The 23,124-nt window shown below is 50.6% G+C and overlaps 2 protein-coding genes across 3 annotated transcripts in view; one reads left to right on the top strand and one right to left on the bottom strand.

Annotated features, from left to right (window-relative positions):
- Nucleotides 1-23,124, bottom strand: part of LOC123765555 (uncharacterized) — an 88,919-nt gene that overhangs the window by 20,365 nt on the left and 45,430 nt on the right. For both annotated transcript variants that reach the window (XM_045754233.2, XM_045754234.2), the window contains exon 2: nt 2,079-2,528. In XM_045754233.2, coding sequence (XP_045610189.1) covers nt 2,079-2,351 — 273 coding nt within the window. In that variant the 5' untranslated portion in view covers nt 2,352-2,528. The remainder of the gene's footprint in view (nt 1-2,078; nt 2,529-23,124) is intronic.
- On the top strand, nt 11,403-12,434 carry LOC123765681 (ATP-dependent RNA helicase glh-2-like). The gene has a single exon (XM_045754364.2). The coding sequence runs from the start codon at nt 11,403-11,405 to the stop codon at nt 12,432-12,434; it is 1,032 nt and encodes a 343-aa protein (XP_045610320.2).

Genomic DNA, 23,124 nt, shown 5'->3' with positions numbered 1-23,124 from the left:
CGACGCGACGCCTGGAGGGAGGTCACGGGGCGGCGTCGGAGGTCACGGGTCGGCGTCGGAGGTCACGGGGCGGCGCCAGAGGTCACGGGGCGGCGCCAGAGGTCACGGGGCGGCGCTGACCCCGCCACCAGCAAGTCCTGCCTGACAGTCTGCACGTCCCACTCGCCTCCACAGCAGATGATTCACTCCTATTAATTGGTACTTGAACTTATTAGCACAGGACCTGTCTGCTGCTGCTGTGTGTACGTGTCCCTATTACAGCAGGACCTGTCTGCTGCTGCTGTGTGTACGTCTCCCTATTACAGCAGGACCTGTCTGCTGCTGCTGTGTGTACACCTCCCTATTACAGCAGGACCTGTCTGCTGCTGCTGTGTGTACACCTCCCTATTACAGCAGGACCTGTCTGCTGCTGCTGTGTGTACACCTCCCTATTACAGCAGGACCTGTCTGCTGCTGCTGGGGAGTATTCCCTAGGGGGAGGCTGAGAGCCCGCTATTATGAGTGAACGGGGCTTCAAGTACTGTGTGAGGTGCTGAGAACATGTGTAGCCTCGTACCTGGTGCTGTGTACACCTTGGCCAGGTGCTGTGTACACCTTGGCCAGGTGCTGTGTACACCTTGGCCAGGTGCTGTGTACTCCTTGGCCAGGTGCTGTGTACACCTTGGCCAGGTGCTGTGTACACCTTGGCCAGGTGCTGTGTACACCTTGGCCAGGTGCTGTGTACACCTTGGCCAGGTGCTGTGTACACCTTGGCCAGGTGCTGTGTACACCTTGGCCAGGTGCTGTGTACTCCTTGGCCAGGTGCTGTGTACTCCTTGGCCAGGTGCTGTGTACTCCTTGGCCAGGTGCTGTGTACACCTTGGCCAGGTGCTGTGTACACCTTGGCCAGGTGCTGTGTACACCTTGGCCAGGTGCTGTGTACACCTTGGCCAGGTGCTGTGTACTCCTTGGCCAGGTGCTGTGTACTCCTTGGCCAGGTGCTGTGTACACCTTGGCCAGGTGCTGTGTACACCTTGGCCAGGTGCTGTGTACACCTTGGCCAGGTGCTGTGTACACCTTGGCCAGGTGCTGTGTACACCTTGGCCAGGTGCTGTGTACACCTTGGCCAGGTGCTGTGTACACCTTGGCCAGGTGCTGTGTACACCTTGGCCAGGTGCTGTGTACACCTTGGCCAGGTGCTGTGTACACCTTGGCCAGGTGCTGTGTACTCCTTGGCCAGGTGCTGTGTACACCTTGGCCAGGTGCTGTGTACACCTTGGCCAGGTGCTGTGTACTCCTTGGCCAGGTGCTGTGTACTCCTTGGCCAGGTGCTGTGTACACCTTGGCCAGGTGCTGTGTACACCTTGGCCAGGTGCTGTGTACACCTTGGCCAGGTGCTGTGTACTCCTTGGCCAGGTGCTGTGTACACCTTGGCCAGGTGCTGTGTACACCTTGGCCAGGTGCTGTGTACACCTTGGCCAGGTGCTGTGTACTCCTTGGCCAGGTGCTGTGTACTCCTTGGCCAGGTGCTGTGTACACCTTGGCCAGGTGCTGTGTACTCCTTGGCCAGGTGCTGTGTACTCCTTGGCCAGGTGCTGTGTACTCCTTGGCCAGGTGCTGTGTACTCCTTGGCCAGGTGCTGTGTACACCTTGGCCAGGTGCTGTGTACTCCTTGGCCAGGTGCTGTGTACACCTTGGCCAGGTGCTGTGTACTCCTTGGCCAGGTGCTGTGTACTCCTTGGCCAGGTGCTGTGTACTCCTTGGCCAGGTGCTGTGTACACCTTGGCCAGGTGCTGTGTACACCTTGGCCAGGTGCTGTGTACACCTTGGCCAGGTGCTGTGTACACCTTGGCCAGGTGCTGTGTACACCTTGGCCAGGTGCTGTGTACACCTTGGCCAGGTGCTGTGTACACCTTGGCTAGGAAGCCAGGAGTGTACACCTTGGCCCTCGTATATTTCCGTTGTGGTCTCCCAGAATGACATTCACCTCGTCGTCTCAGCTTTACTACACAAACTTCCTTACATTACAACTGTGCTGAGACTCATCGCTGAGGCCTGTAAGAGAGTGGGTGAGCGAGGAGTGAGAACGGCGTGTTTACCTGTCTATGGAGGGTGAGGAGGCTATGGCGCTTGCAGTACCAGTAGCAGAAGTGGGCGGCCGAGTAGAGGAGGAGCCAGGCCACCAGCACCAGCTGCCACTTCTCCTTCAGGATGAGCACCACGATGATGAAGACCCAGCCCAGCACCACCAGGAAGGCCAGCACCGCCCCCACCACACGCCACCGCATCAGGCGAGACTTGCAGGCGGGGTGCATCCCCTCTGGCACCTCCATTGTGCTCTCCTGGAGCCTCGTGTCCGCCTCCCCTGCCATGCTCCAACACTTTAGTGGCTCACTGGAGTATTCTCCCTGTGCTGAGAGGTGGTTTTATGGGATCCTGGCGTCTACAGGTCGCTTCCCATTCATGCGAAGCGAGAGAACATGTGATGACGTCCTTCCGCTGTGAAGCTTCGAGACCGACTGGCCACAGGCGGGTAGCGTAGCTCACACCTGGCGGGAGAAGCGCATGCGCAGTTAGTAGGAAGACATTGACATGGCGGCATTTATCCTACTTATTGTATTCACTTGACTCCAATTTATTTTTTAAGTGTCACTTTCACTACTTAATGCGCTGTAGGAATTGAGAATTGTAACACTAAATGTAACTTGTAATGATGCATGAGATCAGTTGAGTTGAACTCGGGATGAGGCGCCTGAAGAATGTTTACTTTTGTATCATGAATGCTGCAAGTTTCTGTCTACCATGACCTGTCTACCATGACCTGTACCTGTCTACCATGACCTGTACCTGTCTACCATGATCTGTCTACCATGACCTGTACCTGTTAACCATGACCTGTCTACCATGACCTGTACCTGTCTACCATGATCTGTTTACCATGACCTGTCTACCATGACCTGTATACCATGATCTGTCTACCATGACCTGTACCTGTCTACCATGACCTGTCTACCATGACCTGTCTACCATGACCTGTACCTGTCTACCATGACCTGTACCTGTCTACCATGATCTGTCTACCATGACCTGTACCTGTTTACCATGACCTGTCTACCATGATCTGTACCTGTCTACCATGACCTGTACCTGTCTACCATGACCTGTACCTGTCTACCATGATCTGTTTACCATGACCTGTCTACCATGACCTGTATACCATGATCTGTCTACCATGACCTGTACCTGTCTACCATGACCTGTCTACCATGACCTGTACCTGTCTACCATGATCTGTTTACCATGACCTGTCTACCATGACCTGTCTACCATGATCTGTTTACCATGACCTGTCTACCATGACCTGTCTACCATGACCTGTACCTGTCTACCATGATCTGTTTACCATGACCTGTATACCATGATCTGTCTACCATGACCTGTACCTGTCTACCATGACCTGTACCTGTCTACCATGACCTGTACCTGTCTACCATGATCTGTTTACCATGACCTGTACCTGTCTACCATGACCTGTACCTGTCTACCATGATCTGTTTACCATGACCTGTCTACCATGATCTGTACCTGTCTACCATGACCTGTACCTGTCTACCATGATCTGTACCTGTCTACCATGACCTGTACCTGTCTACCATGACCTGTACCTGTCTACCATGACCTGTACCTGTCTACCATGACCTGTACCTGTCTACCATGACCTGTCTACCATGTACCTGTCTACCATGACCTGTCCTGTCGACTTGAGTCTTATATGTAGATGTTTGTAGACGATAAATGTGGAGAAAAAAATCAGTTGATTGACAGTTGAGAGGCGGGCCCAAAGAGCCAGAGCTCAATCCCCGCAAGCACAAGTAGGTGAATACAACTAGGTGAGTACACACACACACACACACACACACACACACACACACACACACACACACACACACACACACACACACACACACACACACACACACAGGTAAGCACAACTACTGCAAGAGTTTACAGCTATATGATAACCAAGGGGCAGCAACAACTATATGATAACCAAGGGGCAGCAACAACTATATGATAACCAAGGGGCAGCAACAACTATATGATAACCAAGGGGCAGCAACAACTATATGATAACCAAGGGGCAGCAACAACTATATGATAACCAAGGGGCAGCAACAACTATATGATAACCAAGGGGCAGCAACAACTATATGATAACCAAGGGGCAGCAACAACTATATGATAACCAAGGGGCAGCAACAACTATATGATAACCAAGGGGCAGCAACAACTATATGATAACCAAGGCGCAGCAACAACTATATGATAACCAAGGGGCAGCAACAGCTATATGATAACCAAGGCGCAGCAACAACTATATGATAACCAAGGGGCAGCAACAACTATATGATAACCAAGGGGCAGCAACAACTATATGATAACCAAGGGGCAGCAACAGCTATATGATAACCAAGGCGCAGCAACAACTATATGATAACCAAGGGGCAGCAACAGCTATATGATAACCAAGGCGCAGCAACAACTATATGATAACCAAGGGGCAGCAACAGCTATATGATAACCAAGGGGCAGCAACAACTATATGATAACCAAGGCGCAGCAACAACTATATGATAACCAAGGCGCAGCAACAGCTATATGATAACCAAGGGGCAGCAACAACTATATGATAACCAAGGGGCAGCAACAGCTATATGATAACCAAGGGGCAGCAACAGCTATATGATAACCAAGGGGCAGCAACAGCTATATGATAACCAAGGGGCAGCAACAACTATATGATAACCAAGGCGCAGCAACAGCTATATGATAACCAAGGGGCAGCAACAACTATATGATAACCAAGGAGCAGCAACAACTATATGATAACCAAGGCGCAGCAACAACTATATGATAACCAAGGCGCAGCAACAACTATATGATAACCAAGGAGCAGCAACAACTATATGATAACTAAGGCGCAGCAACAACTATATGATAACCAAGGAGCAGCAACAGCTATATGATAACCAAGGGGCAGCAGCAACAGCTATATGATAACCAAGGCGCAGCAACAACTATATGATAACCAAGGGGCAGCAACAGCTATATGATAACCAAGGGGCAGCAATATGATAACCAATGTTTACACGGTGATAACTTTACGGAAAAAAACCAACACAAACATCGTATGACAGTTAAAGGAGAAAATGCTCAAAACCGGACAATTTGGGAGAGAGGAAATGCTCGGGGTAGTTTAACCACAGGTGCACCCAGCAACTACATTCCTCACCCAATCAACGTTTTGCCTGACCAGATAGTTTTCCTACTATCCTTCTTTAATAGTGACGTCTTTGACCTACAGCTTCCTGTGACAATGTATAATACAGATACATTGTGTAAGTTGGTATTATATAATTTTTTTTTTACTGCAAATACATTTTTATTATTGAATTAGTTGTACCCGGCCACACGTTGCTGTGGCTACAGCAATCCTCTTCCGGTCTCCCAGTCCTCCCCCACTATTTCCCCCCTCCCCATCCCCTCGTCCTCCCCACCATTCCCCACTCCCTCGTCCCCTGGTCCTCCCCACCATTCCCCACTCCCTCGTCCCCTCGTCCTCCCCACCATTCCCCACTCCCTCGTCCCCTCGTCCTCCCCACCATTCCCCACTCCCTCGTCCGATGCATTCCCAAATGATTTGATGTTCCCATCACAAAATTGAGAACATCAAATGATCTGATCTTCCCATCACTGAGATATAAGAAAAACAATTAAAAAACGAAACGAAAAACTATGAAAAATTAAAAAAAATAAACTATACTCAGGAAATGAACGGTATGGTAAACAACACAGCTCAATTCCAATGCAATGTCACACAAAATAATAAAATCAAAATGAAAATAAATAGAAATAAATCTATGAAAATTCAATTTATTAATGCAATCGGAAACATTGAAATGGAATTCGTAACATATTTAGTATAGCGTGTGTGTTGATATTACGTCAAACAGATGGCACCGTTAAAAAAAAAAAAATGTTTTTACCTGTCACAGGTGTGGTATCTATATAGTAGGTCTATAAAAACACGCCCATATTCGAATTGGAATTTCAAAGCAATCAGTGAAGAACTCTGGGAGATAACAGCGTATGTTGTTCTTACATTCCAAAAGATGACACTGTTTAAACAACAAATATTTTTGTCCTGTCACAGGTGAGACATGTATATAGTAGGTATATAAAAACACGCGCCTATTTGAATGCAACGTCGTGTCAAAATTTCAAAGCAATCGGTAAAGAGGTTTCGAATATTTCTCTCACATGAAAAACACAGTTTTTCAAAAGAAGCATGTGTTTTCCGTCTCAGACGTGACATCTATATAGTAGGTATATAAAACCCGCTCGGATGTGAATGGAACATTGTGTGAAAATTTCAAAGCAATCGGTAAAGAACTTTCTCAGATTAGCGGTTTTGAACAAACGAACATTTCCATTTTTATTTATATAGATCATTAAGAAATTCAAGGAATCTGTTGTTTTAAAAGCATGTATCAACGTATATGTAATTATAATGTGCTCTGTCGTCGACATGATGATAGACGTGAGACACAGAGAGGACACAGAGGACAAAAAAGACATTAGTTAAATTCTAAAAGGCCAGTATGAGGCTATGTTTAGCACCCTCATTAATAACATTAAAGTTAAGGATCCAGACAGCTTCTTTATGAATGACATTCAAGCTGCAGATAATATACCCGATATTAACACGAACTCGGAAGACTTTGAAAGAGAAATTGACACTATGCCCATGCACTCAGCCCCTGGTCCTGACTCGTGGAATTCAATATTCATAAAGAAATGTAAAGTACCAGTAGCACGAGCGCTCAGCGTACTATGGAGAAAGAGCCTGGATACAGGGAAGATACCAGCAGCACTTAAATCTACAGATATAGCTCCTCTGCACAAGAGGGGTAGTAAAGCCTTGGCAAAAAATTATAGATCGGTTGCACTAACATCACACATAATAACAGTTTTTTTAAAGAGTGATTAGGAATCAAATTTCCAGTTTTATGGAAAATAATGAGTTACACAACCCAGGGCAACATGGATTTAGAGCGGGAAGATCCTGTCTGTCACAGTTACTCAACCACTATGACGAAATCACAGAAGCCTTAGAGGAAAAGCAAAATGCAGTTGTTGTATACACAGACATTGCAAAGGCGTTCGACAAATGTGACCATGGAGTGATAGCACACAAAATGAGATCAATAGGAATAATGGGTAAAGTGGGGTGTTGGATTTTCAACTTTCTGTCAAACAGAATGCAGAGAGTGACGGTAAATCGAGTAAGATCAAGCCCAAGTGCAGTGAAAAGCTCTGTTCCCCAAGAGTGGGGGGGGGGGGGGGGAGGGGAGGGGGTACAGGGGGGCCCCTGACAGCTGAGTGTACAGCGCTCGGGATTCGTAGTCCTGAGGCTCCGGGTTCGATCCCCGGTGGAGGAGGAAACAAAGGGCCAAAGCTTTTTTCACCCTGATGTACCTGTTCACCTAGCAGTAAATAGTAACCTGGGAGTTAGACAGCTGCTACGGACTGCTTCCTGGGGGTGTGTAACAAAAAGGCCAGGTCGAGGACCGGGCCGCGGGGACGCTAGGCCCCGAAATCATCTCAAGATAACCTCAAGAAGATAACCCCAGGGCACAGCAGTCCTTGTACCTCTGCTATTTCTCCTTCTTATCCCTGATATTAACTAAACACTAGACACCCCTTCGTGTCATCCTTGGCAGATGATAACAAAAATCAGCATGAAAATTGCCACTGTAGAAGACACTGAACAACTACAGGCAGATATAAATAAAATATTCGATTGGACAACTATAATAAATACTGTAATAATAATTTTTTATTCAGGAAAAGTACATATATAGTTGGTTTACAAACATAATGTTGGATTTATAGCTAGAGCTGGTACAAACTGAAAACAACATGATGTTTAACGGTGATAAGTTCCAGGTACTGAGGTATGGTGGAAACGAGGAACTTAAACGAAACACAGGACACAGGGTACAGGACACAGGGTACAGGACACAGGGTACAGGACACAGGGTACAGGACACAGGGTACAGGACGCAGTCAGATCTACTCATAGAAGGAAAGCAAAATGTAAAGGATCTGGGAATTATGATGTCTGACGACCTGACATTTAGTGAACATAACCGAGCAAATATAGCGGCGGCGGCGGCCAGGAAAATGATAGGATGGATTATGAGAACGTTCAAATCCAGAGACCCCACAGCAATGGTAACACTATTTAAATCACTGGTGCTGTCCTGTCTTGAGTACTGCTCGGTACTCACTTTCCCTTTCAGAGTGGGAGAGATCTCTGAATTAGAGGGAATACAGAGTACATGGCACGCATAGACACGATAAAACATCTAAATTATTGGGACCGTCTCAAAGCTCTCAAAATGTACTGTCTGGAAAGGAGACGAGAAAGGTATCAAATAATATATACATGGAAGATACTGGAGGGCCAGGTCCCAAATTTGCACAGTAGAATAACAACATACTGGAGCGAAAGATATGGAAGGAAATGCAGAATAGAACTATTCACACCTACTTATTGAGTAGAGGTGCCATAAACACAATCAGAGAACACTGCCTGAACATCAGAGGTCCACAACTGTTCAACACACTCCCAGCAAGCATTAGAAATTTTGCCGGAACAAAGGTGGATGTCTTCAAGAGGCACTTGGACAGGTTCTTGCAAGAAGTGCCGGACCAAGTTATCACAAGTCGAGCCTGGCCTCAGGCAGGGCTCGGGGAGTAGACCAACTCTCGAAACCCTCTCCAGGTATGCTCCAGGTATGCTTCAGGTATGCTCCAGGTATACTCCAGGTATGCTCCAAATATGTTCTTCCTGGATGATACAATGTCTAAATTTAGCGCATTGATGTCAACAAATTCCGTGTTTCCTGCAGTCACATTGCCACATCTCCGGTTTAACATGGAAATAATAGACTAGAGAAAGAAGAATCGTGAGGGAGAAAGGACACAAGGATAGGCCCCGAGGACGGGAGAGAGGCGCGGTGCGCACCTGTGGAACACACAGCAAGGATGACACCTCTGCCTCCTTCCACCGGTGCTCCTGGCCATCTCCTCAGCTGCTTCTTTCTCGCCAAGATGAAGGCGTTCACCGCCTCCCGCTCGACTGACACAGCCAGAGTTAGTTCTTGACGCAAGGGACGCGAGCCCCCGGGCTGAAGCAGGCACGGAGAGCAGCTAGTGGATGGCGTGCTGGTCTCTCCCGTGTGACGGTGGAGGCTGGCAGCAAAAAGTGGACGGACGTGATGTGTGAGGAGTTGGCAGTGTTTACGTCAGTCACACACACCACTGACTTCCTCTTAGGGGTCAGCTGGAAGGTCAGTCAGCTCGTGCGCCCCTGGCGGCCAGCGCCACGTCTCTTCATAGATGTTTAAACTAGAAAACATGTCACGATGATAGTTTTGTTGATCTCTCACATGCTACGTTCACCCTCTTCCCCCCGTCACGAAACATGTTCAACCTCTTCCCCCCGTCACGAAACATGTTCAACCTCTTCCCCCCGTCACGAAACATGTTCAACCTCTTCCCCCCGTCACGAAACATGTTCAACCTCTTCCCCCCGTCACGAAACATGTTCAACCTCTTCCCCCCGTCACGAAACATGTTCAACCTCTTCCCCCCGTCACGAAACATGTTCAACCTCTTCCCCCCGTCACGAAACATGTTCAACCTCTTCACCCCGTCACGAAACATGTTCAACCTCTTCCCCCGTCACGAAACATGTTCAACCTCTTCACCCCGTCACGAAACATGTTCAACCTCTTCACCCCGTCACGAAACATGTTCAACCTCTTCACCCCGTCACGAAACATGTTCAACCTCTTCACCCCGTCACGAAACATGTTCAACCTCTTCCCCCCGTCACCAAACATGTTCAACCTCTTCACCACCAAACATGTTCAACTCCCCCCCCCCCCCTAGACGTTCTAGACCGTAGAAACTAGACTATTATTATCTATGGTGGCGTCTCATCCCTAATCCTTATCCTGACCCCTTCCAAGTGCTGTATGGTCGTAATGGCTTGGCACTTCCCTCCCCTGATAGTTCCCCTCCCTGTCCCCTTGTCATCCTATCTGGCACTGGCACGCAAGACACGGCACTAACACCGAGTCACGGACGCCGTGCCCGCCTCAACTACCTATTAACGCACCATTAACAAGGCTAACGAGAGCTGTCACGGCCGAACGAACACACAACCTCACTAATATAAGATATACATTTAAATAAAAACATAAATTAATATTTTCTTGTGAGTGTTATTTTCCTATAAGAACACTTGGCATATATGAATACTCTAAGTGTGAAGAGTGTGCAAGGAAGACCATTAATGTATTACATGTTATTGCTATTTATTTTAGACATGACTCGAGGAGAAGACATGTGAGACACTAGACAGATATGACCAGGATCTTCAACACTCATGATGCTGGACGCTGGACTGTGTCTACCATGTATCATGTCCAGTACCCCTCTCCCCACCCCCCTACACTCACCCCCATCACCCCCCACCCCTCTACACTCACCCCCATCACCCCCCACCCCTCTACACTCACCCCCATCACCCCCCTACACTCACCCCCATCACCCCCCACCCCTCTACACTCACCCCCATCACCCCCCACCCCTCTACACTCACCCCCATCACCTCCCACCCCTCTACACTCACCCCCATCACCCCCCACCCCTCTACACTCACCCCCATCACCCCCCCCTCTACACTCACCCCCATCACCCCCACCCCTCTACACTCACCCCCATCACCCCCCACCCCTCTACACTCACCCCCATCACCCCCCACCCCTCTACACTCACCCCATCACCCCCACCCCTCTACACTCACCCCCCACCCCTCTACACTCACCCCCACCCCTCTACACTCACCCCCATCACCCCCCACCCCTCTACACTCACCCCCATCACCCCCCACCCCTCTACACTCACCCCCATCACCCCCCACCCCTCTACACTCACCCCCATCACCCCCCACCCCTCTACACTCACCCCCATCACCCCCCACCTATAACCAGTAGCACCACCACCACCAGGAGCCACCACCAACACCACCAGGAGCCACCACCAGCAGCACCAGGGACCACCACCAGCAGCACTAGCAACAGTGAGAGTCAACCCACTCCCGGGGTCCTGACACACTCTCAAACAACCAGAGGACATGAACACACGAATGTTGCTCTCCTGCGAAGGTGGTGAGGGTAGGTGGCACCCAGCTGGTGAGGGTAGGTGGCACCCAGCTGGTGAGGGTAGGTGGCACCCAGCTGGTGAGGGTAGGTGGCACCCAGCTGGTGAGGGTAGGTGGCACCCAGATGGTGAGGGTAGGTGGCACCCAGCTGGTGAGGGTAGGTGGCACCCAGCTGGTGAGGGTAGGTGGCACCCAGCTGGTGAGGGTAGGTGGCACCCAGGTAGGTGGCACCCAGGCAGGTGGCACCCAGGTAGGTGGCACCAAGGCAGGTGGCACCCAGGCAGGTGGCACCCAGGCAGGTGGCACCCAGGCAGGTGGCACGCAGGCAGGTGGCACCCAGGCAGGTGGCACCCAGGCAGGTGGCACGCAGGCAGGTGGCACCCAGGCAGGTGGCACCCAGGTAGGTGACACCCAGGCAGGTGGCACCCAGGCAGGTGGCACCCAGGCAGGTGGCACCCAGGCAGGTGGCACGCAGGCAGGTGGCACCCAGGTAGGTGGCACCCAGGCAGGTGGCACCCAGGCAGGTGGCACCCAGGTAGGTGGCACCCAGGCAGGTGGCACCCAGGCAGGTGGCACCCAGGCAGGTGGCACCCAGGCAGGTGGCACCCAGGCAGGTGGCACCCAGGCAGGTGGCACGCAGGCAGGTGGCACCCAGGTAGGTGGCACCCAGGCAGGTGGCACCCAGGCAGGTGGCACCCAGGCAGGTGGCACCCAGGTAGGTGGCACCCAGGCAGGTGGCACCCAGGCAGGTGGCACCCAGGTAGGTGGCACCCAGGCAGGTGGCACCCAGGCAGGTGGCACCCAGGCAGGTGGCACCCATGCAGGTGGCACCCAGGCAGGTGGCACCCAGGCAGGTGGCACCCAGGCAGGTGGCACGCAGGCAGGTGGCACCCAGGCAGGTGGCACCCAGGCAGGTGGCACCCAGGCAGGTGGCACCCAGGCAGGTGGCACCCAGGCAGGTGGCCTTGGGGGAGCCCTGCCACCATCCATTCATCCATTCATCAGCCCGACACGGGACGCCTCGCGCTATATCAGGAAAAGTATGTCTGGTCCCGCTCCCCGTTATACCCTTGGTATAGCTGGTATACCCGGCCGTTATACCCTTGGTATAGCTGGTATACCCGGCCAGCACCGTATCCTCCCCGGGAGCCCTTGAGGGGGGCTTTGCCCCACCCCAGGGGAGGGGGGGGGGCGCTGCCCCGCCCCAGGGAGGGGGGCGCTGCCCCGCCCCAGGGAGGGGGGCGCTGCCCCGCCCCAGGGAGGGGGGGGGGCGCTGCCCCCTCAGTGAACTCTTATGGGAAGACCATTTGCCGTTTTTCTGTTGATTTTTTGCTTGTTTTGTTTTGGAGCGACGTGACGGCCAGTGAGGACACGTCCGCTCCTCTGGCGTCCTGTTTATATATAGAGAGGTGAGAGCAGGGGAGAGGTGAGAGCAGGGGAGAGGTGAGAGCAGGGGAGTGGTGAGAGCAGGGGAGAGGTGAGAGCAGGGGAGAGGTGAGAGCAGGGGAGAGGTGAGAGCAGGGGAGAGGTGAGAGCAGGAGAGAGGTGGGAGCAGGGGAGAGGTGAGAGCAGGGAAGAGGTGAGAGCAGGGGAGAGGTGAGAGAGAGCAGGGGAGAGGTGAGAGCAGGGGAGAGGTGAGAGCAGGGGAGAGGTGAGAGCAGGGGAGAGGTGAGAGCAGGGAAGAGGTGAGAGCAGGGGAGAGGTGAGAGAGAGCAGGGGAGAGGTGAGAGCAGGGGAGAGGTGAGAGCAGGGGAGAGGTGAGAGCAGGGGAGAGGTGAGAGCAGGGGAGAGGTGAGAGCAGGGGAGAGGTGAGAGCTAATCGTCCTAGCTGACGCATTTTTCGTCTTATTTTCAAGACGTATTCGCTCATTGACGTGAGACGTTAAGTTAGCATAAGTAACCAAGAATTAGGATAATTTAGGATTTGTTAGGTTAGATCAGGCAAAATTTGTAGAGCGTAGGTGTGGTTTTAAGTCAAGAGAGACTAAGTACCATGAGATTAAGTTAGACGACGTTAAGTCAGCTTAAGCTTGGTTAAACTTGGTTAGACCAGACTTGTTTAGCGTTGTGAACCGCGGCCGACTGACTCGAATTTTAAGTGTGTGATACAAGCATCTCGCTGTATCCTGGTCGGGGTGTGTGGGTGTGGTGGCGCCTTGCACTATGGGAGAATCCTGGTGGTGGGTGCGGCTTCTGGTTGCATTATGGGAGGAGTTTAGCGTGGGAGAAGGCGTGGTTCCAGCTCACATTATCATGGGAGCCTGGCTCCTATGGGGGTGACTTTTTGTTGACATTGGCGGTGAATCCTGTTATAAGCGATGGTGTGGCTCTGGCTTGCGTTATAACAGGATCGTGAGGTGGGCGTGAGCGCATCAGCCCCGGCCGGAGCCATCCCTGTTCTGCAACATCCTGCTATATCCTTCAATATCCTGCAACGTCTGCCTCCCCCCTCATCCCTCATCCCAGCCAGCCCGTCCCCATGGTCGCCTAGGTAGACTCGGTTTAAAGATATCTTTGTTAATGTCTCATAAATTTTCCCTGATGCCTCATATTCCAGGCACCTGATGCCTCATGTGTCAGGCAGCTGATGCCTCATATGTCAGGCACCTGATGCCTCATGTGTCAGGCACCTGATGCCTTATATGTCAGGCACCTGATGCCTCAGGTGTCAGGCACCTGATGCCTCATATGTCAGGCACCTGATGCCTCATGTGTCAGGCACCTAATGCCTCATGTGTCAGGCACCTGATGCCTCATATGTCAGGCACCTGATGCCTCATATGTCAGGCACCTGATGCCTCATATGTCAGGCACCTGATGCCTCATATGTCAGGCACCTGATGCCTCATATGTCAGGCACCTGATGCCTCATGTGTCAGGCACCTAATGCCTCATATGTCAGGCACCTGATGCCTCATATGTCAGGCACCTGATGCCTCATATGTCAGACACCTGATGCCTCAGGTGTCAGGCAGCTGATGCCTCATATGTCAGACACCTGATGCCTCATATGTCAGGCACCTGATGCCTCATATGTCAGGCACCTGATGCCTCATATGTCAGGCACCTGATGCCTCATATGTCAGGCACCTAATGCCTCATATGTCAGGCACCTAATGCCTCATATGTCAGGCACCTGATGCCTCATATGTCAGGCACCTGATGCCTCATATGTCAGGCACCTGATGCCTCATATGTCAGGCACCTGATGCCTCATATGTCAGGCACCTAATGCCTCATATGTCAGGCACCAGATGCCTCATATGTCAGGCACCTGATGCCTCATATGTCAGGCACCTGATGCCTCATATGTCAGGCACCTGATGCCTCATATGTCAGGCACCTGATGCCTCATATGTCAGGCACCTGATGCCTCATATGTCAGGCACCTGATGCCTCATATGTCAGACACCTGATGCCTCAGGTGTCAGGCAGCTGATGCCTGGACTCAGGGTGCTGAAGCAGCTGGAGACTCCGCTACAACTTCGTCAGCGTCTCCTGAGAGAAGCCAGGTGCCCCGGGGCGGTGAGGTCTCCCGCCCAGCAGGAAGGGAGACCACCAGAGACGCCCGGAGACGGGTGACACGCAAGACATGAGGCGGAAGAGGAAGGCGGGAGAGACGGGGAGAACCCGGAAGAGGAAGCTGGCGAGGAGACATGATGGAAGTGTGGGAAAGTTACCGTTGGAGGAAAGAAAACGGGAGAGAGAGAGAGAGAGAGAGAGAGAGAGAGAGAGAGAGAGAGAGAGAGAGAGAGAGAGAGAGAGAGAGAGAGAGAGAGAGAGAGAGAGAGAGAGAGAGAGAGAGAGAGAGAGAGAGAGAGAGAGAGAGAGAGAGAGAGAGAGAGAGAGAGAGAGAGAGAGAGAGAGAGAGAGAGAGTGGAGGGAGAGAGAAGGGGGCACCACTCGTCACGGAGGCAGAAGGGAGACGGTGGAAGCAGAATTATTATGCAAATAATTGTGGCCATGAAAGAAGGATGTTAAGTGTTTAATGGAAGGTCCAGTAGAGGGGGTGACGACCCCCAGCAGGTCCAGTAGAGGGGGAGACGACCCCCAGCAGGTCCAGTAGAGGGGGAGACGACCCCCAGCAGGTCCAGTAGAGGGGGTGACAACCCCCAGCAGGTCCAGTAGAGGGGGTGACGACCCCCAGCAGGTCCAGTAGAGGGGGTGACAACCCCCAGCAGGTCCAGTAGAGGAAATATACAGGTGGGAAAGCAGTGAGAGAAGACGAGGAGGAGGAGGAGCAGGGAACCAAGGAAGGACAGGTAAATACGAGTAGACAGAAGTAGGAAGATAAACAGGAAGAGACGGAGACAAGGAAGCTTTGTAGAAGCGATCATAGACGAGGACGTGGGAGACAAAATGGAGAAAGAGAACTGAAGAGGAGGCAGAGGAAGAGGAGGCAGAGGAAGAGGAGGCCGGTGGCAAGAAGTGGAAAGTAGAAACTGAGGAAATGAACCCGTTGACAGAGATGAAAGGCTGTAGACCAAGTCTTATTGTGGGGCGGAACACTTGGAATACTAATGGAGAGAGAGAGAGAGAGAGAGAGAGAGAGAGAGAGAGAGAGAGAGAGAGAGAGAGAGAGAGAGAGAGAGAGAGAGAGAGAGAGAGAGAGAGAGAGAGAGAGGGAGAGAGTGAGAGAGAGAGAGAGAGAGAGAGAGAGAGAGAGAGAGAGAGAGAGAGAGAGAGAGGGAGAGAGTGAGAGAGAGAGAGAGAGAGAGAGAGAGAGAGAGAGGGAGAGAGTGAGAGAGAGAGAGAGAGAGAGAGAGAGGGAGAGAGAGAGAGCCCACCACCGGCCACACAGTGGGCCACCACCTGCCACACAGTGGGCCCACCACAGGCCACACAGTGGGCCCACCACCGGCCACACAGTGGGCCCACCACCGGCCACATAGTGGGCCCACCACCGGACACACAGTGGGCTCCTGATCGCGTATTTAAGCCACTCAGGTCCATATAAACAATATTTCTAATAACATCTGTCAAAATAACGAGTGAAGACCCTGGCCGTGGAGGCAGAGTATTTTGACACAGGAAAGCTGTCAGCATAGCAGAAGCATGTCAAATAATGCCATTTAAAGGCAGTGGGGAATTCTGGTGACCTTTCCAGATTTTTTTTTTATTAACATATTAGGTCCATCTGCATTAGTGCAGCTACCCTAGACTATATGAAGTGGAGGACAATGTGTCAAAAAAAAAGCTAACTAGGTGATGCTAAAAAATCCCCATCACACAGGATGGTTAGTCATACAGAGGCATGTGATAAGCGGTCTGCACTGGCAGACTCCGGATGCATTTTGAGGATATCAACAACACAAGATTGAATAAGGCAGCAGTGGTAATACAAGTCCCCATCTCGCAGGATGGTTAGTCATACGGAGCCATGTGTTTAATAGCCTGCACTGGCAAATTTTGGGTATACTGTGAGGATATCTTCAAGAATACGAGAGTGAATAAAGTAATTTCAAAGCTCCAGGTACCTCATGCCAACTGGTCTGAAAGGTCTAATGACTGGGCATTCAGTGATGTAGTGCGGGAGATAATGCCGTAGTTCCTGCTCATAGAGTTTGCAACTGGAGTGCTTAGGATTGGGAGACCCGTCACCTGCAGCCACCTGCCACAGGTAACGGTAACCCAACCTGATCCTTGCAACCACTGTGTCGCACAGTCTAGTGGACGTTTTGTGCTGTCCATAGATGTAGGTTTCAGATCTGAACAAATCATAGCTTCATGACCTTTCCAGAGCAGTTAATTCATTATAAAAATTATAAAAAGTCTACGGACTGTGCCCGCCACTTTTCAGTATAAATGTCTATCATTAACTTGCCATATTTTCGGTTCTATGAATTTCACCGTTAAGGGCAGCTGCGGGGTTTGAACACGTCTTGAACACTCATAGTTAAGTGAACACTGTGCACTGTTACAGTGAGGGACTAACAGTGCACTCCAGGGATCAAATACAGGGTCCCGGGTTCGATTCCGGGCACCGGCGAGAAACAATGGGCAGCGTTTCTTTCACCCTGATGAAAGAAACCTTGTTCTCTTTCACCCCTGTTACCTAGCAGTAAATAGGTACCTGGGAATTAGTCAGCTGTCACGGGCTGCTACACTAAGCCCCGAAATCATCTCAAGATAACCTCAAGATAACCAGGGTTAAGAGGAAGTACAGAGACTAAGAAGTGTTTCAAAAGTGACATTGTACCCGCTAAGTTCATTATATCCTGGAAGGATCTTATCCATGGTAAGGAGATTGACACCTTCTTTGCAAAGTGAGCTTTGCAATGTACTTTGCAAAGCGAAGGTCAAATGGCAAAAGTTTTCCAATGCACACTGTACTCACCTACTTGTGTCTGCAGGATCGAGCACTGACTCTTAGATCCCGCCTCTCGAGCCATCGGTTGTTTACAGCAGTGACTCCTGTGCAGTACAAAGCGTGCACTGCCTGTCTGTGTTGAAGGTGGCTACCCACTTTCTGTACTGTGAAAAGTAACTGACTTTATCACAGTTACTTTTACAGTGTCCTGTTACACTGGTGAACAGGAATCAACAGGACCTGTTCACCACTGGCTAACGTGAACAGATGCTAACCTAACCTCTAGTCCAAGGACGCATTAAGCAGGGATACGGCGGCGGGGAAGGAACGGTGCCCCATCCACTTTTGAGTTACCGGGGATCGAACCCCGACCTGCAAGACACGAGGCCGCCGCTGTAGCCAGCACCCCAGCTCACCTCTCACTGGAGCTCCCGCGCTTCATGACCAATTAATTAGTATTACTAATACCAAGATGAGATAATTATTGATGATGAGATAATTAATGTATCATAAGTGTTCGTTACTGTTTTTGTATCATTATTAGTGATTAAACAGTCATTTGTCTCGTCTCCCTTGTTATAAGTGGCCAGGGGAGGTCTTATCTAAGAGGTAAGTGGCCAGGGGAGGTCTTATCTAAGAGGTAAGTGGCCAGGGGAGGTCTTATCTAAGAGGTAAGTGGCCAGGGGAGGTCTTATCTAAGAGGTAAGTGGCCAGGAGAGGTCTTATCTAAGAGGTAAGTGGTCAGGGAAGGTCTTAACTAAGAGGTAAGTGGTCAGGGATGGTCTTAACTAAGAGGTAAGTGGTCAGGGGAGGTCTTAACTAAGAGGTAAGTGGTCAGGGAAGGTCTAGACTAAGAGGTAAGTGGTCAGGGAAGGTCTTAACTAAGAGGTAAGTGGTCAGGGGAGGTCTTAACTAAGAGGTAAGTGGTCAGGGATGGTCTTAACTAAGAGGTAAGTGGTCAGGGAAGGTCTTAACTAAGAGGTAAGTGGTCAGGGGAGGTCTTCACTAAGAGGTAAGTGGTCAGGGGAGGTCTTAACTAAGAGGTAAGTGGTCAGGGATGGTCTTAACTAAGAGGTAAGTGGTCAGGGAAGGTCTTAACTAAGAGGTAAGTGGTCAGGGAAGGTCTAGACTAAGAGGTAAGTGGTCAGGGAAGGTCTAGACTAAGAGGTAAGTGGTCAGGGAAGGTCTTAACTAAGAGGTAAGTGGTCAGGGAAGGTCTTAACTAAGAGGTAAGTGGATCTAAACTGAGATTAATGTTGTTCAAGATCCCCCCCCCCCGTGAGGGCAAAGGGCAGTGAGGGTCTGATGACACCTGTCATGTCATATACGACAAGCATGCCTATCAGGTATGACAGGGGCGCCTGTCCGACTCGCCAGGTATTTCAGGCACGACAGACATGCATGCCACGCTGGCCTAAGTTATACCACTTGTATATATTAAGTACAATAACAATAACATCGCTTCAAGTATAATTTAAATCCTCTCCAGTGATTTGTTTCATTCGACCCCGTAATATATCTTCAGGATATCTCACTTGATAACCGCAGGAATATCTCGTTAGCACCATGTTCGGAGAGATATCTCGCCCTGGCATGATATCCAAGAAGATATCTGTCTAGAACGGTGTCCAGAGAGAGATACATCGCCCCAACAAGGTGTTCAGACTCGAAACGCCCTGACACGACCGGACATACAGTCAGGTCAATTGGCCTCGACCCGGCGTCTGACCCGACGTCTAAATTGGCCTCGACCCGGCGTCTGACCCGACGTCTAAATTGGCCTCGACCCGGCGTCTGAATTAGCGTCTGAGCCGACGGCGGAACAGCGCAGGGCGTAGCGTGTGGTGTTTGACCACAGAGCTGCGCTAGTCACGCTGGGGGGTGAAGAACACGCCAAAGGGGACCCCCGAGGCCGTCCTTGGCCAGTCACCGTCTTTAAAAAGCGTATCTGGCGGGAAAAGTGTGACACCTCCCTTTGGGCGTTGTTAACGAGGAGACCACAACTGGATCGTTGTTGGGGTGGAGTGATGGACCCCAAGACTTCCCTTTTGGTTGGGAGGAGTCGGTCCTCGGGTCATTCCACAACAGTGTCTATAAAAGCATTCCTGAAGGGAAAGTGTCATTTTGTGGTGATGGTGGATGGGGCAAGGCGAGAGGAAGGATGGGGGTGAAGAGTCAGTCCGATAGAGGAACTTGCAGAAGAGGAAGATGCAAAGAGAACATTCAGGATGAACTTGGAGATGAAGATGTGGCGAGGAAAGAGAATAGAGAGAAGGAATAGTTCGAGAACAGGTGATAAAGAGTGGAGAACATGATATAGAGATAGAGAGAAAAGTGAGAGAAACTGAGAGACGGGCTAGGGAGGACGAAGAAGAGGAGGGAAGGTAACTGAGAGAGGAGAGAGAGAGAGAAAGAGAGATGCAAGAAGGGACTTAGAGAACGACCTGAGTAGAGTCAGACGACCAGGTTCCTCCCGCTAAGCTGGTCTCACTAACACTAATACGACCAGACGCATCACAACACTAGACGGGTGAGTGAGAATGGTGAAGGTAGAAGAGATGGTTGTGAAGGTAGAGGAGATGGTTGTGAAGAAAGCTGTAGAGTATGTCGTTTTAAGACAACAATAAAAGCCTCAGCACCACCATCACGTCTGTGAAAAATCTGTGTTGTAATGTCTGACCAACCAGCCTGTAATGTGTAGCAGAGGCACACCCTAAGCCAAGGTACAACATGAAAATCGCAACCAACATTTTCTGGAGGAGAGGAGGCCTGGTCGAGGACCGGGCCGCGGGGACGTGGAGCCCCGAAATCATGGCAAGGTAACCAATGGGCTGTCAGCGCCCTGTGCTAACCGCTAAGCTGTAACTGGCGTTACCTGTACTATCCAGGTAGTAACAATGGCTGGCCTGAAGCTTCATTAAAAAGTTAAAGCTTTTAATTTGCTTTAAAATTTGCCTTTTATTTGCTTTAAGTGAGTTAAACAATTCTGTATTTCGTGAATACAATTTAAAAAGTGTTTTATTCTTGTGTATATCACCGGAATAAATGTTTAATAACAACATTATAACTTGATGATTATGTAAACTTGGGAAAACTGAATTAATAAAAAAAGCCTAGTGCCTAAAAAAATCATATGTCCTCAGCGTTATACCTGAATTTACCTGAAAGCCGCCATTTCTATAGTGGAAGCCTCGAAGGGTAAAAAAAGCCGGGGGACTTGGTATATAAATCAAAAGGATTTGTATTAGTTGAATGGTCGAATGAAAATTGATTGATTACCCGCCTTGGACATCAGGTTAGTACAACGTCCATATACTTATTTTTTGAGATATATACAAGAGTTGTTACATTCTTGTAGAGCCACTAGTACGCGTAGCGTTTCGGACAGTTTCTGCCCGAAAGACAACTTCTTAATTAAGACAACAATTAAAACAACTTCTTAATTAGATACACAAAACATGTTGAAAAGACAAATTGCCTTCAGTGCGCTTATCCCAACGTGTCTAACCAAGCCCAACCTAGACTAACCTAACGTATCTAAACAGAATGCAACCAACTCTAATTTCATTAGACCTAGTTGACTGATTAAGACCAAGCTTAACTTAATCACACTAAACCTAGTCTAAACTCACACTAAAGCCTAAACTAATCCAACTAAGCCTAGCCTCTGTAAACAAACCTAACGTAATTAACTTATCGTAATCTAAACTAACTAGACCAATACTACTGGAGCCTAACTGAGGGCATTACACCAACACAACCCATGCTCGGCGGCTCTCACATTATAACAATCAACTTTTTATAAGTCTACCTCACCAGCCGCAAATCACCAGAACAAAAAAGACAAAATATATAAATAAGTACAGAGGCAATCAAATTTAAATGTTTTTATCTCTAAATAAATACTATTAGAGAACTATTGCTTGGGACAACAGATATACGTAATCATCACAATGAGGCTTTTGATAATGCAATTGGAAGCGCGGGAAGAGTGGCGTTGTTGGTGGAGGAAGTGTTGGGGAGGGAGGGTGGCTGGAGGAACAGGAGGGAGGAGAGATTGATGGAGGAGAGCTCGGGAGGAGGGAGGGAATGGAAGGGGGGTAGAGAGGGCTGTGGGTGGCGTCGTGGGACCAGTTTTTGCGCTGCTCCGACAGGAAAGCTGTTCTACCCAGCCGCCCGGGAGTTCCCCGTGGTCTCCGGCCCCGATGACAGCGCCGCCGCCGCCACACCCACCAAAAAAAAAGAATGAACCAAACGGTAGAAAACATGGCGGTTATTTCGATTATCTTTGATTCCATGATATATTTATAGTGTTGAAGAATGCAGATGGCGCGAGAAGATGCAGGCAGGTGGAGTTAGCGGTGGCAGGAGGCTGGCTGGTAGCAGTCTCCTGGTGGTGGGGTCGGAGGCAAGAATTCCGCTCGGTAAAAAGGTATTCAAGGACATGTATTCACCAGCAAGCAGTCGCTCTAAGACGCCACGTTACCAAGACCAGCTCATCCGAGCCCATTAACTGCGAGCAAATATGTCTACCAATACCGAGATTAAAGCCTCACACTAACCTAATATTCTCACAAAGTCCAGGATCAAAGAATTGAAAAACGAGAAAAATGGAATGTTGCCTCAGCACGCTAAAAATTGTATTTAATATCAGGAAGATGATTACTATAGTCGGGCGCCCATGTCCCATGCCAGCACAGTCCCCCCTGGCACCTGGGCTCCTCCGCCCACTCTCCCTGACAGTCCTCACAGCTTTCTGGAGCTTTCCTTTCATGCCAAAAAAAAATTATAAAGGTTTCTGGAACAAATTAATATTCCCGGAGTTGCTTCACCGGACTGTTTGTATAAGCGCTCGCCAAGGTTGGTCATGTGACGCGCTGTCTTTCATGTTTGTGGCCAGCCCACCACGCCCATGTTGCTGGCCTGCCCACCACGCCCATGTTACTGACCTGCCCACCACGCCCATGTTGCTGGCCTGCCCACCACGCCCATGTTACTGACCTGCCCACCACGCCCATGTTGCTGGCCTGCCCACCACGCCCATGTTACTGACCTGCCCACCACGCCCATGTTGCTGGCCTGCCCACCACGCCCATGTTACTGGCCTGCCCACCACGCCCATGTTGCTGGCCTGCCCACCACGCCCATGTTGCTGGCCTGCCCACCACGCCCATGTTGCTGGCCAGCCCACCACGCCCATGTTGCTGGCCTGCCCACCACGCCCATGTTGCTGGCCAGCCCACCACGCCCATGTTGCTGGCCAGCCCACCACGCCCATGTTACTGACCTGCCCACCACGCCCATGTTGCTGGCCTGCCCACCACGCCCATGTTGCTGGCCTGCCCACCACGCCCATGTTGCTGGCCTGCCCACCACGCCCATGTTGCTGGCCTGCCCACCACGCCCATGTTGCTGGCCTGCCCACCACGCCCATGTTGCTGGCCTGCCCACCACGCCCATGTTGCTGGCCTGCCCACCACGCCCATGTTGCTGGCCTGCCCACCACGCCCATGTTGCTGGCCTGCCCACCACGCCC

Source organism: Procambarus clarkii, chromosome 30 (assembly GCF_040958095.1).
Source record: "Procambarus clarkii isolate CNS0578487 chromosome 30, FALCON_Pclarkii_2.0, whole genome shotgun sequence".
NCBI classification, from domain to species: domain Eukaryota; kingdom Metazoa; phylum Arthropoda; class Malacostraca; order Decapoda; family Cambaridae; genus Procambarus; species Procambarus clarkii.
The sequence above is the reverse complement of the archived record's forward strand: the minus strand, read 5'-3'. Positions and strand labels throughout refer to the sequence as shown.